This window comes from Lissotriton vulgaris, chromosome 2_1, assembly GCF_964263255.1.
Source record: "Lissotriton vulgaris chromosome 2_1, aLisVul1.2, whole genome shotgun sequence".
Lineage (NCBI taxonomy): Eukaryota > Metazoa > Chordata > Amphibia > Caudata > Salamandridae > Lissotriton > Lissotriton vulgaris.
The window spans coordinates 473,408,661-473,433,781 of record NC_141687.1 but is presented as its reverse complement, the minus strand read 5'-3'; the positions used below and the strand labels follow the sequence as shown (position 1 = coordinate 473,433,781).

The window sequence follows — 25,121 nt, the reverse complement described above, 5'->3', positions numbered from 1 at the left end:
CAATTGGGGTCGATCCAACCCTGTGACTGGTCAGACCACCACATTATCACTTTCTTCATCAATGAAAAAGTAAAACCTAACACGGCTCAACCCACCAAATCCAAGACCTGGAAAAGGGACATGAAGAATCTCAACCCGAACTCCCTGCCTCCTCACACTTGCAGTCTCCTCCTTCCCCCTGCGGGCGTCCCTGATGTTCAATCATTGACCGACCTATCTCGATTCTATGAACTCAATAATCAACGAAGCTGCCCCCCTGCAACTGAAAAGAGTCTCCACCAAGAATTCGAACCCTTGGTATGATGGCAGACTCAATGAAGACAGACGTGCTTTGCGAATGGCAGAGCGCACTTGGAGATCTGACCCCTCAGCACTGCACCTAAAAAGGCTAAAGAACAAGAGAAATGCCTACTTTAGGAAAATCAAGCGCGCAAAATCAGACTTCTTTAGCCTTCAGCTGGACCAAGCAAAAACCCGACCAAGAAAACTGTTCAACCTAGTCAAATCTCAAACAAAAATGCAACCCTCTCAATCAAACAGCGCAACACTGTGATGACTTTGCTGCTTTCTTTAAGCTAAAGACCGACAACATAAGAAGTGATCTCCTCAATGATGCAACCCGATACTCCAGCCCCACAAGCATGACTACCACTCACCCTAAAAACAACGCATCATGGGCGTCATTCGACACCTACACTGAAGAGGCAATTCACAAACTGCTCAGTACCTTGAAGCCCTCTAATCACTTCACTGACCCCCTACCTGCTAATGCTGTGAAAGACTTCACCCCCCTGCTCCTCCCACTCTGGACCAAAATCATTAACAGCTCCCTGCAACAAGGCCTCATCCCAGACTCCCTCAAGGTGGGACAAGTCACACCTATACTCAAGAAACCTACAGCTGACCCGGCTGACCTGAACAACTACCGCCCTATCACCAATATCCCCACCTTGGCCAAGCTTCTGGAAAAATGTGTACAACTCCAACTGACAAAACACATTGATCAGTTTGACCTCCTCAACCCTCATCAATCAGGCTTCCGAGCGAAACACAGCACGGAAACGGCTAGGACTCACATAATTGACGACGCCCTCCAAATCCTCGATCGCAACGATTCCTGCCTCCTCATCCTTCTTGACCTCTCCTCTGCTTTTGACACTGTCAAACATGAGAACCTACTAGAGCTGCTAAATACCAGAATGGGTCTATCCGGGACTGTTCTCAAATGGTTCATTTCCTTCCTTCATAACCGGTCTCAGAAGTTCAAGATCAACAACAAGCTGTCTTCACCGGTGCCAGTAACTTTAGGCGTCCCACAAGGATCCTCCCTATCCCCCACATTGTTCAACCTCGTCATGGAACCACTCACCACCTTGCTTCAAGCATCTAATGTACACTTCCATATGTACGCCGATGACACTCAACTTTACCTCAAGCTACAATCCCCGGAAGACATCAAGCTTCTGAACTCCACACTCAGAAACACTCAATCATGGCTAGCCGATAATCACCTCAAATTAAATGCGCTGAAAACTGAGTTCCTTCTGATCTCACCTCCCACGAAAATTGCCATCACCCAAACCTGGCTCAATCAGTTAACTGCGCTCAATGTCCAACCCACCATTGTGGAATCTGCGAAATCCTTAGGCATTACACTGGATGCCAAGCTCAACATGCAGCAGCACATTAGCAAAGCCACTAAAGGAGCTAACTTCCAAGTCAACACGTTGAGGAAACTTAAACCTTTCCTCCCAGCTAAGGACTTCCAAACTGCTGTACAGGCCCTAGTCATCCCTCGCATAGATTACGGAATTGTGACCCTTAGCGGTCTCCCCCTTTCAACAACCGCTCCCCTAAGAGCCTCCTTGAACGCATCCGCGAGACTCATCACTGGTTCTAGGAAACACTCGCACATATCCCCTGATTTAAAATCCCTAAACTGGCTGCCTTTTGAGGCCATAATACAGCTGAAAATAGCCGTTATGACACACTCGGCCGTACACCACAAGTCACCCAGCTACCTCACCCAAAAACTGACTATATCTGGAGGCTCGAGATCCAATAGAAGTACAAAAAATCTACTCCTGAAACCTTGTAGATTCCGGAAGGAAAAAACATGCAAACGCTCCTTCTCAGGAATGGCCCCCAGGATCTGGAATGCACTCCCTCCTGAAACTAGGCGTATCTCCTCCACAGTACTTTTTAAGAAAGAGGTAAAAGCCATCCTTATGGCCAAGTTCACCTGAACTCTTCTGCTGCTGGAACAGAGACTTCTGCATCGTTGCTGCAGTACTGATTACCTGTTTGTCTATTGTAGTATATTTGTACATGACTGATATCCTATTAGGCTATTTCACCTACTACCGACTACTATTTTATTCCTAATAGTTGGTTCCAACTACCTGCCTGTTGCCCCTACCCCTTGTTCCTGAAAGCTTTAAGAAAAAGGTACTAGGCATCCGTTTGGCCTAAGTTCACCTGATATCTATTGTTGCTGGATCTAAGACTCTGCACCGCCTTTGGTTTTTATTAGTTACATGATCGTTTACTGGTTCTCATATATTCACTTGTTTGTTATCCTTTTCTACTACGCTATCATATTTTACCCAATATTGTATTTAATCACCCTCTGGTTGCCCCTACCCCTGTGTCTGTGTAAAGCGCTCTGATATCTGCAAGGATCTTGTTTGCGCTATATAAAACCTTGAATAAATAAATAAATAAATTGGCCTTTGATCTCTGTTTACAGAGTTTATATATATTTAATTCGAAACTGAACAGTAGCAACGAGCCCTTCCTGGTGAAATTGAACATTAGCAACAAGCCTGTCCAAGTCGCAGTCACTGTATATGCCGGCCCGGAGTCCCTAAATCATCTAAGTGCATGAGGTGGCATCAAATTTACAGGCCCCTCTCGCGGCCTGCATGACTCCAGGGGTAGGCGCGTGGGGTGTAGGGGGGCATGCGTCACGGGTAAATAAATAGATTAAAACAAACTAAACTTATCACGATGAGGCAGCCATCTCCTCCACCGGCGGCGTTCCCGCGTCACATCACGTCTCCGAGTCCAACGTGACAAATCATAGGACTGGATGAGACTGGGGGCGGCATCCTGCCATTTGATAGGGCATGGGGCGACTGTACGTCACTAGGCATGAGCAGCATGCCTAATGTAATGTCAATGGAGTGGACGTGCTAAATAAAAAGCGCCCCTCGCAGATGCGCAGTAGGAGTCCACTTCTCCGGACTCCTGCAGCTCTCGCCTGCGTGCATGCACTGTGCGTTATTGTTAAATGATGCATGCCCACTTGAGGCTGTGAAGCAGCTCCCAACACAGGCCGGAAATTTAATGAATTGCGTCTGCTTACATTTCTTGCTACCCGTCAACATTTGTCTTGTTGATTGTGACAAGTGGGGCGCTGCCCCGAAGCCCCTAATGGACCGGCCGCCACTGCGAGAGGACGTGTTTCAGCTTAAATGCCTTTCCCAAATGCCAATGACACCGGTGTTGCTAATGTCACCATTTTAAACCTGTACTGACTCTTCGCTACTGATGGAAAAATACATAGCAAGCATGGAAAGACTTCATGACTTCGGCACTCCGAATTAATTTATAAATGTATTTTGCGCTAAGAACCTTGTATTTCTAACAGTAGGTAAAACATTTTTCTTTTTCTCAATCACACCAGTGTCACTACAAAAACAATTATAGGCCTCCGGAGCCCTCATCCAGATATCAGACAGACAGACAGACAGTCAGTCAGTCAGTCAGTCAGTCAGTCAGTCAGTCAGACAGACAGACAGACAGACAGACACAGACAGACAGACAGTCAGACAGACAGACAGTCCACTTCCATGCCCTATTTGGGCCATTTATGATTTTCACTATACAAACCCAATCATTTTTTCGAGGGGTAGCTTTCTACATTTTTGTGATATGGAGCTCTGGACATTGTTCATTTGTATGTGGCAACCTAAAAAAAGGCTTTCAATAGGAATGTAGGAAATCAATATTCCACTATCTCTTGTTTTTTTTTGTAAAGTATCATGATGTGGTGTGTACCAACTTGTATATACGTAAGATGAGGCTACTTTGTGTAATAAGACGAATACAACAGATTAATAAGATGTGAATAATACATTATCCCAAATTGCACACAGGATTAAATGTGCTGTTTTGTGTTTTTTATTTAAATAATTGATAGCTGGTGGGGGTCTTGTATTTTTTGCGTGCTCTGATTGATACCTCCCCCACTCTGGCATTACAGGATCAAACCCCATGTTGTTGTTCATAATAAACAATTGGCAGGAACTGTTCCAGGGCATACAAAATCAAACCGGATCTTCACATGAAGAATGTGAAAATGTTGCTCAACTCCTATTGCATCTTCTGAAAATCAAATAGCATAATAATACCAATGCAGGCTTGAAAATCAGTAGGTGACACCCTGTAAGCATTAATGGACGACGGTGATGCCCCGCTGACTGGCATCCCAATAAATTGGTGTGGCATACTTTAAAACAGTTCATGCAGCAACCCACCTCAATGTAGGCACCAGGAAAAACGAACACGTCACTTCCAGCCTGAGCTGAACTCCAGTGGCACACGTGTTGCATATTGAAGACAGACTGACCTACAAATCCTCTGCACCACAAATCCCCCGATACACGGCTGTCCATCTCAGTCTCGGGGTGCTCCCGGCAGCATGAGAAGGAAAATGGAGCTTGGACTGGGAAACCCCAGTTTCAAGAAAACACACGCTCAATCAAACCTTTGGGACTCAGCACCAAGAATGTGGATTGCGGTCTCCATTCCCCATCTCTCATCATCATAGGAAAGAAGTAGAACTTTTCACCACCACACAGAAAAGCCTTAAGATATGGCCCATACCCGTACCGCTCAGAAACCCTTCTAGTCCTATAGTAAAGAGTCGACTGACAAGCAGCAAAACACACACAATGCATTCAAAGCTGAACACCAGGGCTAGAGTCACATGATGGGTGGCAGTAAATTGCACCTCGGCTATTTTAGTTCCAGATCTGTTTGAAAATGTTACAATTCAAAGTTTACCATCCATGAGTATCACCAAAGATCCGAGTCCAAAGCAAAACTAAATCGAATCAAACTTTGGAAAAGTTCTCTGCATATCAGATACAGCAATGCATTCGACGTGATCACGCAAAACATGACATGAGCGGAACTCTGAAAAGAATGACTGCATCCGCTTAACATATAGAACAGCTTAGTAACGTTTACTGCCCTCAACTTGTTCAGTAGCAGACTCACGGACTAACAATCCTCTCCCAGCTACATAAGGCCATATTTAATGTACATATGTATATGTACACTAGTCAAATTGTGTCCTACGAGCTGAGCCTTCGAACATGTACAGTTTTCCGATGACCTTGGTACCTGGTTTACCATCGAACCAGGCAAGAAATAAAAATAAAAAAAGTGGAAAGAAATGTAAGCAGGGAACATGTTATTACTGTTCCTGAAATGTCACCAGTGAGGTACGTATAATTATTTTTGTACGTATGCTGCAGCTATTCTGGTGAATTACCCGTGCTGCTCCAAAAACAGCTCCCACACATGGTGTAAAGTGGTATTTGCGGCAGGTCCTATTTTGATACCACGGGTGGAGTTCAGCAGAGCAACAGAAAGTACAAAAGCCATGCAATAACTTTAACCGCATCGCTGCGGCAGCTTTTCCCGCTGTGTGTGGCGTTTTTTAAAATACTGCGTTACATGACGAGCTCAGCTCGTCATCAGCATACGAGCGCCGTAGCTGATGACGAGCTGAGCTCGTCATCAGCATCGAAGGGGTTAAGACTAGACAGAGAATGCTCTAAAATAAATTTTTTAATACTGAAGTATTCCAGTTCGGACACATTATCATTTATTTGTAGGAATGCAAAAATACACTCCAAGGAAGAGCACCCGACTTTCTTTACTGAAATAAACAAAACAAACGATCGAATTTAGAGCGAGAAAATTATTCGGACATGCTTTTGAAAACCAGTGGCAAAGGAACACAAATTGGCTATTTTTCCAAATAGTGGATTGGTAGGTCGGCCAATATGGATGACACGCCTACATTTATTTTTAAAGTTTTATATAGCGCGAACAAGATCTTTGCAGATATCAGAGCGCTTTACAGAAACAGTAGGTAGGATAAACAAGACTCTTGAATCAATATGAGATTCCGTAGACATTGAGTTGCAAAAATAGGGTATCAATCATACAAGAGTATACAGAGTAATAACAATCAAGAAACAATAATAATATGGAAGCAGTACAATGTCTAAACGGATAAGATTATAGCACCCCAGAGGGTGAGTAAACACAATGTTGAAAGCAGAGTAGTAGTCAGTAGTGGGTGCGTTGCAGGTTATTGAGCCAATAAGCTCGGCACCATTATTTTTTGGGCTCTATCTTTGCTCTTAGCAGTAAATTTACAGGACTCTGTTTAAGGTGTATTGGTACGAATGCCTGAAGACCAAGAAAAACAACTTTGGTAATGCCCATTATTTTGGCTCGTGTACAGTTGACGTGTTTCCACAACCTTTGATAAAACACAGAGCAGGTGCCACATGGCCATCAGCAGAGGTAGCCCAAAAACACACACAGAGGACTAGCATGGGCATGGAGTACAACACTGCTTGCCTTAACGACCAAGACTGGGTTTCATACAACATGCCATCCTCCATGTAACACTAGAGTCCCATCTCAATGCATAGCCTCCTAAATCCTGCAGCCACCTACCTTTACATTGCATACAAATTGGAGTGCATTTGTTCAGACCAAAAAATAACTAACTTGTGCATTAACGGGTGGAGATGCACACGGTCCCTGAAAGATGGCTGCAATCCCATGAATGCATGCTGGTTCACGCAGTCACAAATGGCTATTTGATGATTGCATGTTCAAGGACAGCACATTGCCTGCTAACCCTCGACATGTGTTTCATACATTGAGTATTGTTAAGAAGGATAAGCCTTAGGATGGCCAATGTCTTTCTTCAGTATATAACCAATAACCTAAAGGGTACACAAGGATATTAGCAGCAATCAGATAACTCACGGTGCCATCTTGCCAGTACAGGTTGCTTCCAAAATAGTGAAATATCTGATCAAATGAGTGTAGACAAGGGAAAAGTGCATGGGTCCAGCAAAAAACAAAACAAAAAACCTGTCATATTAAAACCTAAAACTCGCCAAAGCGATTCTAATATTTCCCTTAGTTACTTACTGCAAGGTAAAGGAAAAACATGCAGATGTTGAGCGCAGCTTGGGGAGGGATCACCAGGGTCTTTGGTGCCTACTACTGGTCTGTGGTGTTGAGTGGTATTTTAAACTAGTATATCTTGCTCAGGTCCCACATACCAAGAACAAATGGTGTTCAGATCGATGCAGACACTGAGCATTTCTGTCCAGGCAACCCACCTGCTGCTAAAAGGTAGGATATGCATAGGATCTCTCTTAAATCCTTATTCTCAGTGAAAGGTAAATGCCTCTACTTAGAGAAATGGGCATTGCAGAGCAATTTTTCCGGCTGCGGAGAAAATCTGGTCCTTGACAGGGAAGTGAAGGAAAGGGTTACAACAACCTTGTTTCTGTAGCGTATACTGCATAGTCCCTTAAAATAAAAAAAGCTTTGATTACCTATATTGGCGGTGTGTTGCTAAAATATTTTTTTTCTCTTTAAATGTGCAGGACAAATAAAACAAGCATTTACAATGCAACGGTTTCGCCTTTGCAAAAGTTAGAGCTATTGGCATTGTAAATGACAACATTTTTATTTATGTGTTGGTTTTGAAAACATATAAATAAATGGCATTGTCATTTACATTACCAACAGCTTAATCTCTTGCAAATGTAAGACCTATTGTACCCTACTGGATTTCACTGAAGAAATTCAGAGTGCGTTCTGCAGGTGTCACGTGACAGACAGCCAATTGACAGCTGAGGGGGTGAAACCGTGCAGGGGTGGCACATTAAGGCAACGCTTGCTGAAAGCACTACACTACCCTACTGGAGTGTCAGTCTTTTTGGACATGGTCCACTCACTCATCTTGAAACAGGAAGCTCGCCACCAGTTCCACAAAAAATACCGTCATTAAATCTTTCCTTTTTAAGAGTTGGACATTTCAGTTGGCATCTGCCCTCAGTCACGCTCGTCTTGCCGCCCATTGTCAATCACGCGCCTCTCTGTGCCTGGCTGTCAAGTGCCGGCGCCATCCGAGTGCGCATCTTCCGTCAGCCACGGCGTGCTAGCCAACCGAACTGCATTATGGGACTGGAAGACAAACTCCAATAGTGTCACAACAATTAGATGCAAACTATCTTAAGTCTCAGAGCTGTGTCTTTTAGTAAAAGACCATACCACATTCAATACCCAAAAGAAGAGCGGAAAAATAAGAAACATAAATCAGCCTAATGTAATGAGTCCAAAGTGGTTCAAAACTAACAATCTTCCACATGTAAGGTACTAAAGGAAGAAATGCGTTACTTACCTGTAACAGCAGTTATCCAGTATTAGTGTCTTTCATAGATTCACATGCCTGAATCATTCCCCGTCGTCGAGACGGGAGCCTCCGGTACATAAAAAAGTAATGTCCTAAGACATACATAAAGAGGATAGGTCCAAGGGTCTAACCTTAGTAACCTATCTAGGTCCTTATGCAGGAAGGACCAAACAGAGCAGGCTCCAGGGTCCCACCTTGGTAGCCTATCTGTGTCCTTTTGTAAAAAAGGACCAAAATAAAAGGAACAACCAATCAGCTACTACCTCCCTCTAGAACCTTCCTGTGAGGAGCCTCAGTCTCTCAGATTTTCGTACGCACCAAGTTGGATAGGTGTAAACCTGTAGAGAGAGGTGAGTCCTTCCAGGGGAGGCGGGAGGGTGCATGTGAATCTATGAAAGACACTAATACTGGATAACTGCTGTTACAGGTAAGTAACGCATTTCTTATCCAGTATTTGGGTGTCTTTCATAGATTCACATGCCTGAATCAGAGTAGCAAGCAATACAATATGCACATTCTGTGAAGATACAGAAAGTATACAACTGCAAGAAATGAACATTTGTGACTGTAGGAAAAAACAACAGCATACAATGTCATGCAGAATCTAGTAACAAAGAAATGTGCATACCAGTCAAGGATGGTGGGAAGCAGGAGGGCTCACCTCACTGGAATAGATGGCGAAGCACTGCTCTGCCCACTGCTGCGTCTTTCGTCAGCTCAGCGTCCAAGCAGTAGTGCCTGGTGAAGGTATGCGGGGACTTCCAGGTCGCCGCTCTACAGATGTCCAGGAGTGGCACTCCAGCAAATAGTGCCGCAGACGTAGACATGGCTCTGGTGGAGTGGGCTTTGGCCCGTGAGTCCAGAGGTCGCCCTGCCTTCTCGTGGCAGAGAGTTATGGCTGAGGAGATCCATCTTGATATGCTCTGTTTAGTTAAGGGCATGCCCTTCCTAGGTCTGCTGAATGCGACAAAGAGTTGGGATGATTTCCTGAATTGTTTCGTTCTATCAAGATAGAATTTTAGGCATCTCTGAAGGTCTAAAGAGTGCAGTGATCTCTCAGCCGGAGTAGATGGGTTCGGAAAGAATGATTTAAGAACCACAGGCTCATTAAGATGGAAGTCCGAAGGGACTTTGGGTATGAATCGTGGGTTGGTACGCAGGATGACTCTGTCCTCTTTGAATTGAAGGAATGGGTCCTGGATGGAAAGGGCCTGTAACTCGCCTACTCTTCTGGCCGAGGTCAGAGCAAGTAGGAGGGCTGTCTTCCACGACAGGAATTTGATGTCAGACTTGTGGATAGGCTCGAAGGGATGTCTCATCAGCTGGTGAAGAACTATGTTGAGCTGCCACGTTGGAGGGACAGGTTTTGGTCTAGGGAAGGACCTAAAGAGGCCTTTCAGAAATTGCTTAATGAGTCTGTCCGCCCACAGAGAGGGGCCCCTAGAAGTTCGAGTGAACCTAGAAATCGCTGCCAAGTGGACCTTGATGGACGCATGGGCCAGGCCTGAGTGCGCCAGGTGTAGAAGGTATGGCAGGAGTTGTTGGGGAGTGACCCGGAAAGGGTGTAGACCCTCCTTTTCGCACCAGATGCAGAAGCGTTTCCACTTGAGAGTATAAGTCTTTTTTGTGCTGTTAGCTCTGGCGTTGGACAGGACATCTTTGCACTCTTGTGGAATGTTTAGATGGCTGAACTCACGGTAGTCAGGAGCCAGGCTGACAATTTCAGAGGGCCCAGGTTCGGGTGGAGAACCTGCCCGTGAGACATCGTGAGTAGGGTTGGGTGACTGTGAAGACGAAGAGGCGGGTGGACGGATAGACGGTGGAGCTCCGTGTACCAGTGCTGCCTCGGCCAGGATGGGGCGATGAGGATTAGAGTGCAGGGCTCCGATTTCATTTTCCTGATCACCCTGGGTATCAGTGGGAATGGCGGAAAGGCGTAAGCAAACACGTTCTGCCAAGCTATTGAAAATGCATTCCCTAGTGTTCCTGGTTGGGGAAGCCTGCTTGCGAAGCTTGGGCATCTGGCGTTCTCCCTGGTGGCGAAGAGGTCTATCTGTGGTGTCCCCCACTTCGTGAAGATGTGGTTCAATGCACTCTCGTCTAACTCCCATTCGTGGGATAGGGACTGTTCTCTGCTGAGGGCATCCGCCAGGACGTTGTCCTTGCCTGGAACGTATTCGGCTTTGAGGGTGATGCCATGTTGTAGAAGCCAGTTCCAAACCCTCTGAGATTCTCGAGAGAGAGAGAGCGAGCGCGTCCCACCCTGTTTGTTCAGGTAGTGCATAGTCGTGGTGTTGTCCGTCCTGACTAGCACTGGGGAGTTTCTGATGCGCGGGAGGAACGACTGGAGCGCCAGGAAGACTGCCCGTAGCTCTAGAATGTTGATGTGGAGCTTGGACTCCTGTGGCGACCATTTTCCGTTGGTCTGCAGTTCTTGTAGGACTGCACCCCAGCCCTCCAAGGATGCATCCGTGGTGATGATATGTGGTTGCGCCGGAAGCAGGAACGGTAGTCCTTGCGATAGGTGTTTGTCTGATGTCCACCATTGTAGACTGTTGATTAGAGGTTGGGTGACTCGTAAGCGGTCCTCGAAGGATCCCGCCGCTTGTGTCCACTGTTTTGACAGTTCTTCCTGTAGGGGGCGCATTTTTAGGCGGCAGTGAGGGATGAGTAGGATACATGACGACATCATGCCGAGGAGCGATTTGAAGAGGCGGACGGTCAGAGTCTTTTTGGATGCCACTGACTTGGCCAAGGAGATGAGTTTCGACTTTCTCTCCTGTGATGGAAAGGCCTTCGTGCAATCCGTGTCCAGGGTCGCTCCTAGGAAGGTGATGACTCGGGCTGGTGTCAGGGATGACTTTTCCCTGTTGAGGGTCAGGCCGAGGCGGCGGAAAAGATGCAGACAGGCGCCGGAAGATGCAGCTGCGGCTGCTCTCGACGGAGCCTTTACCAGCCAGTCGTCCAGGTAAGGGAAGACCTGGTGTCCCTGCTGGCGGAGATAGGCTGCGACAGGAGAAAGGCATTTCGTAAAGATCCTTGGAGCAGATTTGAGGCCGAAGGGGAGTACGCGGAATTGGTAGTGTATCCCTGCGACTGCAAACCTTAGGAACTTTCTGTGTCCCTTGAGGATAGGGATGTGATAATAGGCGTCCTGTAGGTCGAGTGATGTCATGTAGTCGCCTTTTTCCAGGAGTCCCAGGATCTCTTGTAGCGTGACCATTCGAAACGACTGCTTCTTTAGAAACACGTTGAGAGCTCTTAAGTCGAGAATTGGACGCCATTTCTTCCCCTTCTTGTGGATGAGGAAGAAGTGGGAATAGAAGCCCTCCCCCATCTGGGCGTATGGAACTTTTTCTATTGCGCCCTTCTGGAGCATGGATGTTAGTTCTTGCCGAAGCAGCCGTAGGTGTCTGTGAGGACGCTTGACAGGCGGTGTCTGAGGAGGGTTTGAGAGGAATTCTAGAGAGTGGCCGAATTGAAGGAGTTGTAGAACCCACCGGTCTGTCGTTATTTGCCGCCAGTTTTGAAGGTAAAAGGAAAGTTTCCCTCCAAGTCGCAAGGGAAGCGATGGTGGAGGGGCTGGCCAATTGGAAAAGTCATTGGCGATTGCCTGCTGGTCTCTTCTGTCCTTTTCCTCTGTAGGACGATTTATTGAAGGAGGACTGACGTCCCGACTGGTTTTGGCGCTGTTGAAATTGCGTCTTACCCTGTGAGTAAGAGTAAGAGGACTTGTTTTGATAAGATCCTCTATAGGAGGATTGTCCCCTCCCCCTGTTGGCACGAAAGGACTGAGTGCGAGATTGCAGAGTGCCCAGGGCTCTGGCTGTGTCAGTGTCCTTTTTAATTGCAGTGAGGGCTTCATCAATCTTCTCGCCGAACAGATGATCGCCATCATAGGGCATATCTAAGATTTTGGTCTGGACCTCCTGTCTGAAAGAGGTGGCCTTAAGCCAGCCTTGGCGTCGTAGGACAGCGGCGCCCGCCAGCTGTCGGAATCCAGTCATGGCCACGTCAATGGCGCAGTCTATCAGTTCTGAGGCCGATGTTTGGCCCTCAAGGAGGAGCGAGTGTGCCTCCGCTTTAACATCTTCTGGCAGGTCGGCAATGTAGGGCGCGATATCCGCCCAGAGTTGGCGGTTGTAACGCCCAAGAAGGGCGATGGAATTGGCAATTTTCACCGTTGTCGCAGAGGTAGTGGAAAAGCGTTTCCCAACTGCATCCAACTTCCTGCCTTCTTTATCTGGTGGTGTCGATAAAGGTGATGCAGGGTTACGCGAGTTCTTCTGCGCCGCCTGGGTGACCACAGAGTCCGCCTTGGGATGACCCGTGAGGCATGCTGGAGCTGACGACGTAGCTCTGTATTTTTTATCCAGTCTGGGCACGATTACCTGTAGGGAAGCTGGAGATTGCATGAGCTGCTTGCCCTGTTTAAGTAGATAATCAATGATCGGGATCGATCTAGTAGTTTTCTTAGTTGGTTCTTTAAAGTCATAGAGGAAACATTCAGTTTCCTGAGATTCCATTGACATATGGAACCTTTTGGCAGCCCTTTCCATGAGGTTATGGAAACCTCCAATATCTGCAGGTGGAGACTCAGAGGATTGCGGCTCCGGAGAGGCCGGAGAGTGAGTGACATAGTCCTGGTCTGCATCTACGTCCGTATCATCATCTCGGACTTCCCCTTCTTCATGTTCTCTGTCCTCTTCCTCGGACGAGACAGGGTCTTGAGCAGGGTCCTGTGTCCTAGGAAGGACCAGTGGAGGGGGCCTGGGTCTTGTCCCTTGCGCAGGAACGGTCACAGATGGCTGCGGGGTTGGTGGAACAGCAGGGGTGGCTTTCTGCGGAAACCGCTGTTTGTAGTCTTGAACGAGAAAGCTCAAGTCTGCAACCAAGGAGGCTGGCAAGCACACCATTGGGGTCACCTGGGTGTGGACTTGGGTAGACACTACTGGAGGAGTCGATTCCTCAACCTCCTGCTCTTCGTCCGTACTCTGGCACTTGACAATTAGGTCTGAAGGACTAGTGGCCTGGGTAAACTCCTCCTCCTCCTCCGGCTCCTGGTCCTGTAAGAAGCAGGATGGCGTCAGCTGTTGGACCTTACTAGGCGAGGTCATCTCCGGAGTGATCTGCCTTTTGGTGATCCTAATGGAGACGTGGGAAGTCTGAGCGTCCATTGCATGTGACAGGAGCTCGGATTCTTTCCAGGTACCAGCAGCCGTCGGTATAGTCTTCGTCGACGGTGCATCCGTCGACGACTCTCTCGTCGACGGTGCCTTATGCAGTATTTCCTTCGTCGACTGCTTCGTCGTCGGCGCCGTCGTCGACGGAGCGCCCTTCGTCGACGGAGTGCCCCTCGTCGACGGCTTCGTCGACGGTGTGACTTTCGTCGATGGTGTCGTCGTCGACGTCTTCGTCGGCGGTGCTGTCGTCGACGCCCTCGTCGACGGTGCCGTCTTCGACGTCCTCGTCGACGGTCTTGTCGTCGACGGTGCGGAGGATGAAATCGGTCGTCCTGCTGACGACGAGTAAGTTAGAGTCGTCGATGAGGAGGACGCCGACGATGCCATCGTCGTCGATACCGTCGTCGTCGATGTTGAGACGGTTCTAAGCGATGAGGTGGTCGCCGATTGCGCCGTCGTCACCGTAAGCAGTGGTTGCTTCCTGGGGACAGGAAGGTCCTTGCTAGATACGGCAGGCTTGCCCTCTGAAGACTTTTTAGACTTCTTAGGAGGGGTCGCTGAGTGGCCAGGCGAGGAAGCCCTAGGCCTCTTCAGGGAAAGTAGTGAGGCGCCAGACATGCTCTCACCTTCGGAAATGAGGTCGCTTTCCGGTTTGTCTTTGAGCCTGTTCAGCCAGATAAGAAGTCTCCCTTCCCGGTCTTTCTGGGTTTTGACGGAGAACTTACGGCAAATCTTGCAGTCTATGGTCTTGTGGTGAGGATAGAGGCAATACAGGCATTCCTCATGTTCGTCGTCCACATGGAGCCTTAGTTTACCACAGGAGGCACAGGGACGGAAAAGTGCTCTTTTCTTGACGTCAGCCATAGTTAGAAAGTCGAAAAAGCTGTGAAGTTTGGAGAAATTCGATATTCCTGAGGAGAACTCAGGTGGAGACTCCCTAGCACAACGTGCGGTAGAAAATCTGAGAGACTGAGGCTCCTCACAGGAAGGTTCTAGAGGGAGGTAGTAGCTGATTGGTTGTTCCTTTTATTTTGGTCCTTTTTTACAAAAGGACACAGATAGGCTACCAAGGTGGGACCCTGGAGCCTGCTCTGTTTGGTCCTTCCTGCATAAGGACCTAGATAGGTTACTAAGGTTAGACCCTTGGACCTATCCTCTTTATGTATGTCTTAGGACATTACTTTTTTATGTACCGGAGGCTCCCGTCTCGACGACGGGGAATGATTCAGGCATGTGAATCTATGAAAGACACCCAAATACTGGATAAGTTATCTTTTCTTATTTAGGTCTGTTTATAGGGACCAAATTAATCTGAAGACAAGCAGAACCATACATGCATTACCAACTTTATACAGCAAAACGTCTATCTACCAACATAGGGTGAAAAAGAAAAAATCCCAAGATGTTACCTACCAAGATATCCAACACAGGGAGTTTGTTTAGAGAGGACTAAAGATACCTGTCACAAACGTTCCACCAACACTGAGCATACTTTGGCGCAGGGGTTGCTCAAAACACTTTCTATAAAAGGAGTTACTCGCAGTTAGTTCGACCAGGGATTGCATCAAGGTTCCACCGTGGTTCATACAGCACACCTACAAAATGGTACATAAATTCAGGTTGGACATCTCACATTTAAAAGCCCCTTCCTTTCGCCTAGCAGTTAGGCCTGTCGTTACTGGTAGGAAGCACTTACCTGGGCTTAATAGTTGTTGGATCAGAGAGCTGTGAGATACAAGCCCTCATAAATGGATGTAAACCAGCAGTGACGTTGTGTCAACGTGGTGCCTTTAATTAGTCCCAGAGACAGATATATTCTGTTCCGGAATGTAAAAAAGCACATGAGACGGCCATCCTGTATGTAAATAGGCCTAGAGATCGTAGCGCATATTATGCAATGGGGGGCGGATGGTCCACGGTGTCTTTAGTTAATCTCTACGACAAAAAGACCTCATTCTGTAAAACGTGGCAGAAAATAAGACAAAGCGGCCGTCATGTTTAGGGGACTGGCCTCAGCGAGAGGTCCATGTCTGACTGCGGGGGGGGGGGGGGGGCGGTAGGTAACATCATACGCCCATCCCTAGAAACACATAAAATACCTTTACGTCCCCCACTACAAATGCATCAGTTGCAGTTATGGCGTGCGGTCCTGCCTATCAGAATAATAGTCGGGCACACCTCCACATGTTCTGTCTCTAAACTCGAATAAACCCCGGCGTACCTTCTCAGCAACTTAGGAGTGGGGCAGTTTGAAAATATGCAGTTGTGGTTACCTTAACAGCGAGTATGAGAATATAATGCCGCCGGGACCACACAGGATAGTGCGCAGGCTCGAAGCTGTAAAAATCAAATAAGTAAAATCCCATAAAGGTGTATAAAGGCTGGTGGAAGGATAACACACTAATTTAACAAGCGTGCGGTAAAATATTATCAGTGTAGACCCGCATTAAAGACAGGCGTACACTCCAGCTCAGGTTCGTGTGGATAAGTTACATGCACTCGTTTAACAGGCGCGTGGTAGAAAGTTACCGATGTGAGCCGGTATTAATAAAAGGCGTACACTCACGCACAGGCTCGTCTAAAAAAGCAAACTCTATCGAGTCAGCCGATCGGGAGAAGCGTTTCAAACCTGAATCGTGTACCTGATTTGCTTCGGCTCAATGGCGTTAGGGGCGGCTTCCCGACGTCCGACAGAATAGGATAATAAAAAGAGGAATAGAAAACGTACCACATGCGTACGGGCACTATTTAAAGGTCCAGCGAGATGCATGATATCATCAGGCCGCCCACAGAAAAGGAGGGGTTTCCGAGCAAGATGGCACTCGTAGGAAAGAAAAAACAAGAAACGTTTAAAAGAAAAAACATGTGCATGGCTGAGCAGTCCCAAATTTTGAGGAAAGCGAGTGGGTAATAGTGAAAAAGAAGACGAGAGCGCGATGGAGTAGAGCTCGGGGCGTGTTTTTCGTGCTCTCCCCTTCCCATTGGCTGGAAAGTAAAATTCCAGCCAATGGGAAGAGGAGAGGGCGGGACTTAAAAAAAGACACGGAAACGCCCCCAAATCGCGTTCCGACGGGGAAAGAGTGACTGACAGCCAATCTCTTCCAATGGCTAGCCTACATTTATGGAGCTAGCCAATGGAAGACAGAGGTGGGACTAAAGCCCCATACTGTAGGACATAAGTTTTCGCACTGGGCGGAGCACTGCTTCGCAGTGCTACGGCCAGGCCGAAACCTAAACAAGGTGTAGCTGCTCTAGGCTTTTTGGGTTTGTACATGGACACCGGTAACACTCCAAGCCAAGCAGCCACGTGGAACACTCGCCCGAGAAATGAAGCTCTTCGGACACCCACCTCTTGCTTCTGTGGTGTGCATGGGGCAGGGTAAACAGCAGGCTTCGGTGACCTCCACAAGGCAGTGCCAAAAAACAGGAAAATGGATGAAAAAATGCATTCAACCTGGTGGTTGGGAGCCGCCCAAAAGGCAAAATGCAGTTTTGCCTGGAGCACCAAACATCTTTGCGTCTGATAATCGTAGGTCGCAGGATGAAGGTCCAAAAAATGAGTGAAACTAGTGAGGAACGTCTATAAAAATAGCAAGCACTCCATAGAGTGCTCACAGCATAGGACCGTTGGCCTCACATGCTCACTCATAGAGACAACAGTGAGATCCCTTCAGACTCACAGAAGCAAGACCAACATTCATTTTCAACTCTTATTAGTCACTGAAATAAGACTGACATTCTGTCTCAATTACAGAGTCAGGAAAGTGGGCCTTTCTGATTCACTGAGACATGCAACGTCTCCCAGTCTGTCTCACGGAGTGAAGGCGGGCATCCCCTCTTACTCACTAAGATATGGCAACTGTAGTGCTTAATTTGAGCCAGTGGTTTCCGGTGCTCGGCACCGCCACTTATTTATCAACACCGGCTCTCATGACAGTCTGCCACATGGTAGGGCTGTTAGTTGAATTTAGAGATGAGCGCAACAATTGTTGTTTATTAATTCAATGTACATTTTAAATGCTTCATACCTGCCACCTAAGCCATTCTTATAGCTTTGGAGGCTAAAATAATATGAATTGTCAAACGTTTAGGAATCTGATGGTTAGAAGTTGTTTTGATAATGTCATTGGTAGCAATGTCCGGGGCAATGGGTGGTGAAAACTACAGTGGCCTCCTGGCGAGGGCGCTACCACTTATGTTTTTTTACAAATTAAGCACTGGGGCTCTCTCTTCTCTAGTGCTGAAAAAAGGAATAGATTATTTGTCACTCACTGAGATAGGATTGCAGTCCCTCTCCTCTGCACAATGAGTTGAGCAAAGTGTTTGCTCCTCACTGAGACCAGGCACCTCTATCCTCTTACTCACTGACACAGAACAGCCATCAGCGGCTGGGCAGCTAGTCTTAGTCAATGAAACATGATGCCAGCCCTCCTTACTCAGTGATACAGACGTCATCCCTTTGCAATCTCTGAGACTGAGCAGCTCTCCTCTCAGTCACAGAGAGGCGGGGGCATCCAGTTATCTCTTCGAACTCACTAAGAACAATGTAACCCTCAGTTTTGATTGAGAAGGGGCATTATCTCCACATGCTCACTGTGGCGCCAGCCCTTCTCAGTCACCGAGAGGAGGGTTGTCCCCTCTTCCTCCCTGTGAGCTCATTGGCCAGAGGCAGAGCAGCCCACAGCATCCCCGCTCGTCACTCAGGGCATCCAGCCTTCCCTTCCACCGATGACACCAGCCGCTCATCTCTTGATGCACACGGCCCTCCTGCGAGGGGAGATGCTCCTCCTCCGGGCAAACATGGAGTAGTAGTTTCGGACAGGGGTTCTTTCTTTCTATGATGCCCCCTCCTCCGCGCAGGCGCAGTATTTCAGAGTTTTCTTCCGCACTGTAATCGGGTGCAGTGTCATGGTGTGCTGCAGCCTAAAACAGGACATCACGCCTGCATAATTCGGGCCCTGCTGCATGCTTCCCAAGTGCATGGGATTGCACCAGTGCTCGGATCCATGTGCCTCCCGTATTACTTGTAAAATATGAGGTGGGTGGAATTACGGAGAGAAGGAAGAGGGCAGATATCACTACAGTAGAATGTTCATGAGGGAGTTGAGATGAGTGGGAGGGGGTGTATTCTGGTCAATATGATTAGAGGGTTGTGAGTCTCATATCTTCCCAGCACCCACCAAGGTGCCCCCAATTAGAAAACGTGATACAAGTGTGGGACGAGGATGGTTTAAGGGGCATTGGAAGCATAGAGGGTTGTGGGAAGGGGGGTTCAGAGGCACCGGGGGAGGAAAAATGATGTTATGAAAAATAAACAACAATTTATAAGACTTTATAGTACATCGAAGCACTAAGCACTGCGAAAATATTGCCATGGTTTTAACATCAGCTTTGAGTAGCATTAGACTCCTTTCAGCAAGATATTGCCACCCGGGTGCCACTTAGAAGGCAGAAGCAGGCGGTGGCATCCCTGCCTTTGCCAGTGGCCAAACAAACCTCGACCCATAAGCCATGTTATGCACAAACACCAGCAGACAAAGAGGGGATCACAGAAATGACCTTAGCGATACAACGGGCATGCAGGAGAGGTTTCCCCTCTTGTTGGGAGTGGGCCGGTGGGGGAGTTAATTGTGCCCTCAGAGAAGGTAACCCTTCGGATTGACCTGGTGCCATGTAGCCCTCACACGGCCTGGTAAAGCGCAATAAATCCCCTGGGACTGCCACAGGATGTCTCTCCTGTTCTGCCTGTAGGCCCAGAATTCTGCACAGCTAGGAAGTCTCTAAAAGGTGCTGTTTCCACAAAGCAGCCATTCAGAGATTTCATTAATTCAGAACAGTTACCACCAGTGGATGTGGAATTGGCAGGGCGGCAGAAGGGTCTAGACTAGTATGGAATTAATGCCTCTGCCCAAAACTGAACAAGGCCTTTGTTACCTTCATCACTTTCCGGTTACAAGCTTCGATAGCAGTCAGATAGCTCAGGGGGATAAGTGTTTGCAGCAGAGTTGTGCAGATCAGAGATTTCATGCCAGTAAGATGGCATGGTGGGTTAAAGAACCTGTTTTACAAAATGTGTCCGTGCTTGTGAGGAGGTAGTGGTGCACCTGTTGAGGGAGAGAGAGTGTGTGTTTGCATATGTGTGTGTGTGAATAAGCACTTCCAAGATTTAGTGGGACTAGAGTTTTTATCTACAAATCATTGTTTTCAGCTGTGTTCTAATGGAATCAAAGCAACACTACACCCCCCACAATGCATAGTGTGATCACATAAAAGTACAGAACTGGAAAGAGTGTCCATAATGACCAGCAAGACGGTTGTCACCCTAAGAAGGATGTGCTTCAGTCTCCAGTGCCACGGGCGAGTGAAAACACACACTGTGCTGGTGGAGAAGTAGAAGAAGTACAAGTGTCCATAGAAGAGAAGTAGAGGGGATGTGAAAGGAGCGAGTGAGGCACGGAGGACCGAAGGTGCGCGTGAGATAGGGAAGAGGGGCATGTGCAGGTGAGAGGTGCTGGAAGCCAGAGGACATCGGCACTCTGAAAAGCAATACAGTAAAGAAAAGACAGCATATGGAAGACACCGAGCGGCTAGTGTTGAATGGCCACGCGGGGAGAAGGAATGAACACATGAGGCAGAAGTAGAGGTTAGAAAAGGAATCTAAGTGGAGCGAGGGAAGGAATAACTGTGCTTGTGGGAGAGACGTTGAGTTTAGAAGGTAATGTAGCTGGGGAGAGGATTCCGCGTGCAGGAAAGAAGTACATGGGAGACAAGGGATGCGCACCTGAGAGAGTAGAAGAGCGAAGAGGAGGGATGTGCGGAGAGGAGAGACCATGAACATGCATGCGCGAGAGACGCATGGAGAGGAGGCGAATTAGAGCGGAAGGGGAAGAAATGTGACGAGAGGAAGGGAGTGCGCACCGAAGCGGAGAGCGGAGGGCCCCGGAGAAGGGGAGAGGAGGGACAGGGAGATTGAGAGGGAGGGAGTTTTGTGAAGAAAGTAAGTCGCAGTCAAATATTTTGCATTTACGGCTTACATAAAAGGCCCAATAAAGGTCCAGCGAGATGCATGATGTCATCAGGCCGCCCACAGAAATGGAGGGGTTTCCGAGCAAGATGGCACTCGTAGGAAAGAACGAGTCAAGAAACACATCACAGCTCTTCCGCCTCTGCCCCGCCTCGGCAGCTCAGCAGCTAATCTTCCTGGGAACCGGCCGATGCTCGCTCGTCTCTCGGGAGAGCCGCCGCGGCCTTGTAATGCGGCCCAAAGATACCCCGCGCGCGCTTTACAATGGCCCGTTGGTCTGCATTTCTTCCCACGCAGGCCACGCTCCGTTCACGCATTTTCTCCGTCCACACACTAGCGATTTCGAAGGCTCTGCAGTCTGCACCCCCAGTCTCAGGCCTGTTTAGATTCACTTCAAGTTAAAAGGAGGAGAGACAAAAACACGACAGTAGCACTTCTCACTCAGCGAAAATACTAGCGACATACCCAGAGTGAGAAAACACACACCTCCAAACAAAACACTAAAGGAATGGGGTGTCACGTGTTCGCAAACGCGCTTCTGCCCCTTATCAGCTACGAAGTACTTTAAAATGAAACTACAAAACTAGTCAGGTCCCGGGCCGACAGCCAATCACAGCGCGGCACGGCACAAAGGGGCGGGACTTAAAAAAAGCCAGAGAAACGCCCCGGAATCGCGTTTTTCCGAGAAAGCGTGATTGACAGCCTCTGTCTCTCAATGGCTAGCCTCCATTTATGGAGCTAGCCAATGGGAAACAGAGGCGGTCTGAACATCAATACTGTTGACAAACGTTTTCGATCTGAGAGGGGCACTGCGTGCCCTCGCCAGGTCGAAACCTAAAAAGCAAAACAGTTGACAAAAACTTCCCATCCTGACAAAAAATAAAAGAAACCAATTTACCTTGCAGGGCCTCTCCAGTGAGGCCAGGTCTGCTTGCAGAGCATCTTGTACCTTTCCAGGCAGGGTTCGTATGGCTGTCGGAAAGCATAACCTGCCCTCCTAACACGTACGTTCTCCAGCAGACCGAGGTACCGAACTTGGTGCTGGACCAAAGCGTCATTGAAGATATGGGCAGCTTTTTTGTCATTTGGCTTGATGCATCTGCAATAGACATGGATTACGTAAATGAATTGTAACAGAGTATTTTCGCAATTGTCCATTGACAGGTGTTCATGAGAAGAGGATTGAAATTATTTGGTCTCACCATCACGAGTTAAGTTAAATTGTTTGATCACTGACTTTCTCTACTGTACTCAATCTTTATATTTTAGGCCCACTAATAACGTTCACAGATGTTAATCCCGGTTAATTTACAAAGTGGGGCAAAACATATAAATATCGGTGAGTGTTACTTTTAAATAATTTAAAATGCAAACGTGATCTCAAGCAGTAATAAGGTATTTGAAACAGTCATCTAATGTAGTACGCATACAAATAAGAAGCTGTTAAGAGGAAAGGGGGTACAGCTTTGATTGAGAAATGCCAAACCAAGAAAGGCTACAATAAGCATCACTGTTGAAATTGAACTGAAACTGAAGGGTTGGCTGACAGCGCAGAGTTTAATTCAGGGCCTGGTCACAATTTCTATACAGCTCAGATCCATTCACAAGCACAATATATAACTTTACAAGAGCTATTACCAATGACCAGAATTAGTATTTTAGTAAAGATAAACAGAAAGGCAGAAATGACAAGAATTAGTATTTTAATAAAGATAAACAGAAAGGCAGAAAAGACAAGCACTGGCGTTGCCAATAGGTCTCGCAGTAGGAAAGTTGGAGCTATTGGTTTTGTAAATGACATTTTATATTTATATTTTGTGATTTACAATGCCAATACTTTTAACTTTAGCAAATGTGACACTTTTAGCATTTGTAATGCCACATGTTTTGTATTGACGTGACTTAGATGTATTGATATTACAAATAACAATGGCTTTTAATTTTTTAAAATAATTAATACTTAATTGCTGCTACTCCTGAGGCGAAAAGCCGGGAGGTGTTTTTTTACTCGTTTTAAACTTGCTTGTGTACTGTATTTGTGTTTAAAATACATGCCTGACTGCACAATCCCTGATCCCATAACAGCTGATTATTAGCTGCTGGGACTCAGAAACCACTCGTTTCTTGGCGCCATTGAACGCCGAAGGGAGACGACAGCCACGCCCACTTCTTGTTGGCCACGCCCCCTCCGCAGACATAAATAGAGCGCGCTGCACTCGAACGCTGCTCCATTGCTGCTACTCCTGAGGCGAAAAGCCGGGTGGTGTTTTTTTACTCGTTTTAAACTTGCTTGTGTACTGTATTTGTGTTTAAAATACTTGCCTGACTGCACAATCCCTGATCCCATAACAGCTGATTATTAGCTGCTGGGACTCAGAAACCACTCGTTTCTTGGCGCCATTGAACGCCGAAGGGAGACGACAGCCACGCCCACTTCTTGTTGGCCACGCCCCCTCCGCAGACATAAATAGAGCGCGCTGCACTCGAACACTGCTCCATTGCTGCTACTCCTGAGGCGAAAAGCCGGGTGGTGTTTTTTTACTCGTTTTAAACTTGCTTGTGTACTGTATTTGTGTTTAAAATACTTGCCTGACTGCACAATCCCTGATCCCATAACAGCTGATTATTAGCTGCTGGGACTCAGAAACCACTCGTTTCTTGGCGCCATTGAACGCCGAAGGGAGACGACAGCCACGCCCACTTCTTGTTGGCCACGCCCCCTCCGCAGACATAAATAGAGCGCGCTGCACTCGAACGCTGCTCCATTGCTGCTACTCCTGAGGCGAAAAGCCGGGAGGTGTTTTTTTACTCGTTTTAAACTTGCTTGTGTACTGTATTTGTGTTTAAAATACTTGCCTGACTGCACAATCCCTGATCCCATAACAGCGGATTATTAGCTGCTGGGACTCAGAAACCACTCGTTTCTTGGCGCCATTGAACGCCGAAGGGAGACGACAGCCACGCCCACTTCTTGTTGGCCACACCCCCTCCTACGCCACCCGTCACCACTATAAACTATGTGTCAGTGTCGGAAGCGCAGCGGACGAGCGCAGCGGGCACGCCGATTGCGCGCCGAAGGCGCGCTTAAGGCAAGCTCGTCTGCGCTCGTCCGCGGCATCGTTCCCCACTCCTGGAAGCAAGCGCTTATAACCCCGCTGCTAAAGAAACCCACGCTAAACCCAGATTGTCTGTCCAACTTCCGCCCCATATCACTCCTGCCTTTCCCAGTGAAGGTGCTCGAACGCTGGGTCAGTAAATGCCTCTCTACCCACCTCGAGCAGCACCATTTTTTGGATGAATTCCAATTTGGGTTTCGCCCAGCCCATGGCACTGAACCCGCGGTGCTCACGGCCATGGAGGAGCTTCGAATGCGCGCAGACAGGGGCCAAGCCGTGGCCCTCATTTTACTTGACTTGTCTGCCGCATTCGATACTGTCAATCATAGGGTCCTGCTCCAGCGGTTGAGAGCGGCAGGGATCGACGGCACGGCCCTGATCTGGTTTCACTCATACCTCAGCGACAGAAAACAGGCTGTTTTCCTCCCCCCTTTCCAATCGGTCTTCTCCCCGGTCCCTCACGGTGTCCCCCAGGGTTCCTCTATCAGTCCGATTCTTTTTAACGTTTACTTAAAACCTCTGGTCACGTTAATTAAGTCACACAACATGACCACAGTAAACTATGCGGACGACACACAGCTCCTTCTCTCGTGGGAAGGCGAAGACTCCATCTCCTTGCAAGCCTTCCATGACTGCCTACGAGACAAGGCATGCTGGTTGCACCGGAACTCACTTCAGTTCAACTCCTCGAAAACCGAGGTGATGTACTGCCCTGCGAGTCGCATACCCCGCCCTCTGCCCGCTGAGTTCTGGCCCCCGGAAAACTCCAACAACCCCCTACCAGTTACCACCGTTCGCAACCTGGGCGTCATGCTCAACCATCAATTAAGCATGGAAACACAGGTCTCAAGAACAGTCGCAACTTGCGCCGGCCTTATGCGCTCACTGCGCAAAGTCTTGCCTCTACTTCCATCCTCCGCCAGAGCACTAGTAGTCAGGTGTACTATTCTTAGTCGCCTTGACTACTGCAACGCCCTGCTGCTTGAATCTCCTGCGACACTACTGGACAGACTCCAACGAGTCAAGTCGGCAGCAGCCAAACTGGCTCTGGGATGGACTAGGAGATCCTCGGCCACCGCTGCACTGGCCGAGTTGCATTGGCTGCCTTTGAGGCAACGCATTGCCTTCAAGGCCCTTTGCCTGGTCTTCAAGGCACTACATGGAATAGGACCCAGACCTCTTCAACACCCGTTCTCCTGGTATACCCCCACCAGAACACTCAGGTCCACAACTGCCTGCCTCGCGAGAGTGCCCAGATGTAAGAAGGCCAG

The 25,121-nt window shown here is 47.9% G+C and overlaps 1 protein-coding gene across 4 annotated transcripts in view; it reads right to left on the bottom strand.

Annotated features, from left to right (window-relative positions):
* The window catches only part of MYO1B (myosin IB), a 757,882-nt gene that overhangs the window by 234,166 nt on the left and 498,595 nt on the right, over positions 1-25,121 (bottom strand). For all 4 annotated transcript variants that reach the window (XM_086955387.1, XM_086955390.1, XM_086955388.1 and 1 more), the window contains exon 18: positions 21,633-21,833. In XM_086955387.1, coding sequence (XP_086811513.1) covers positions 21,633-21,833 — 201 coding nt within the window. The remainder of the gene's footprint in view (positions 1-21,632; positions 21,834-25,121) is intronic.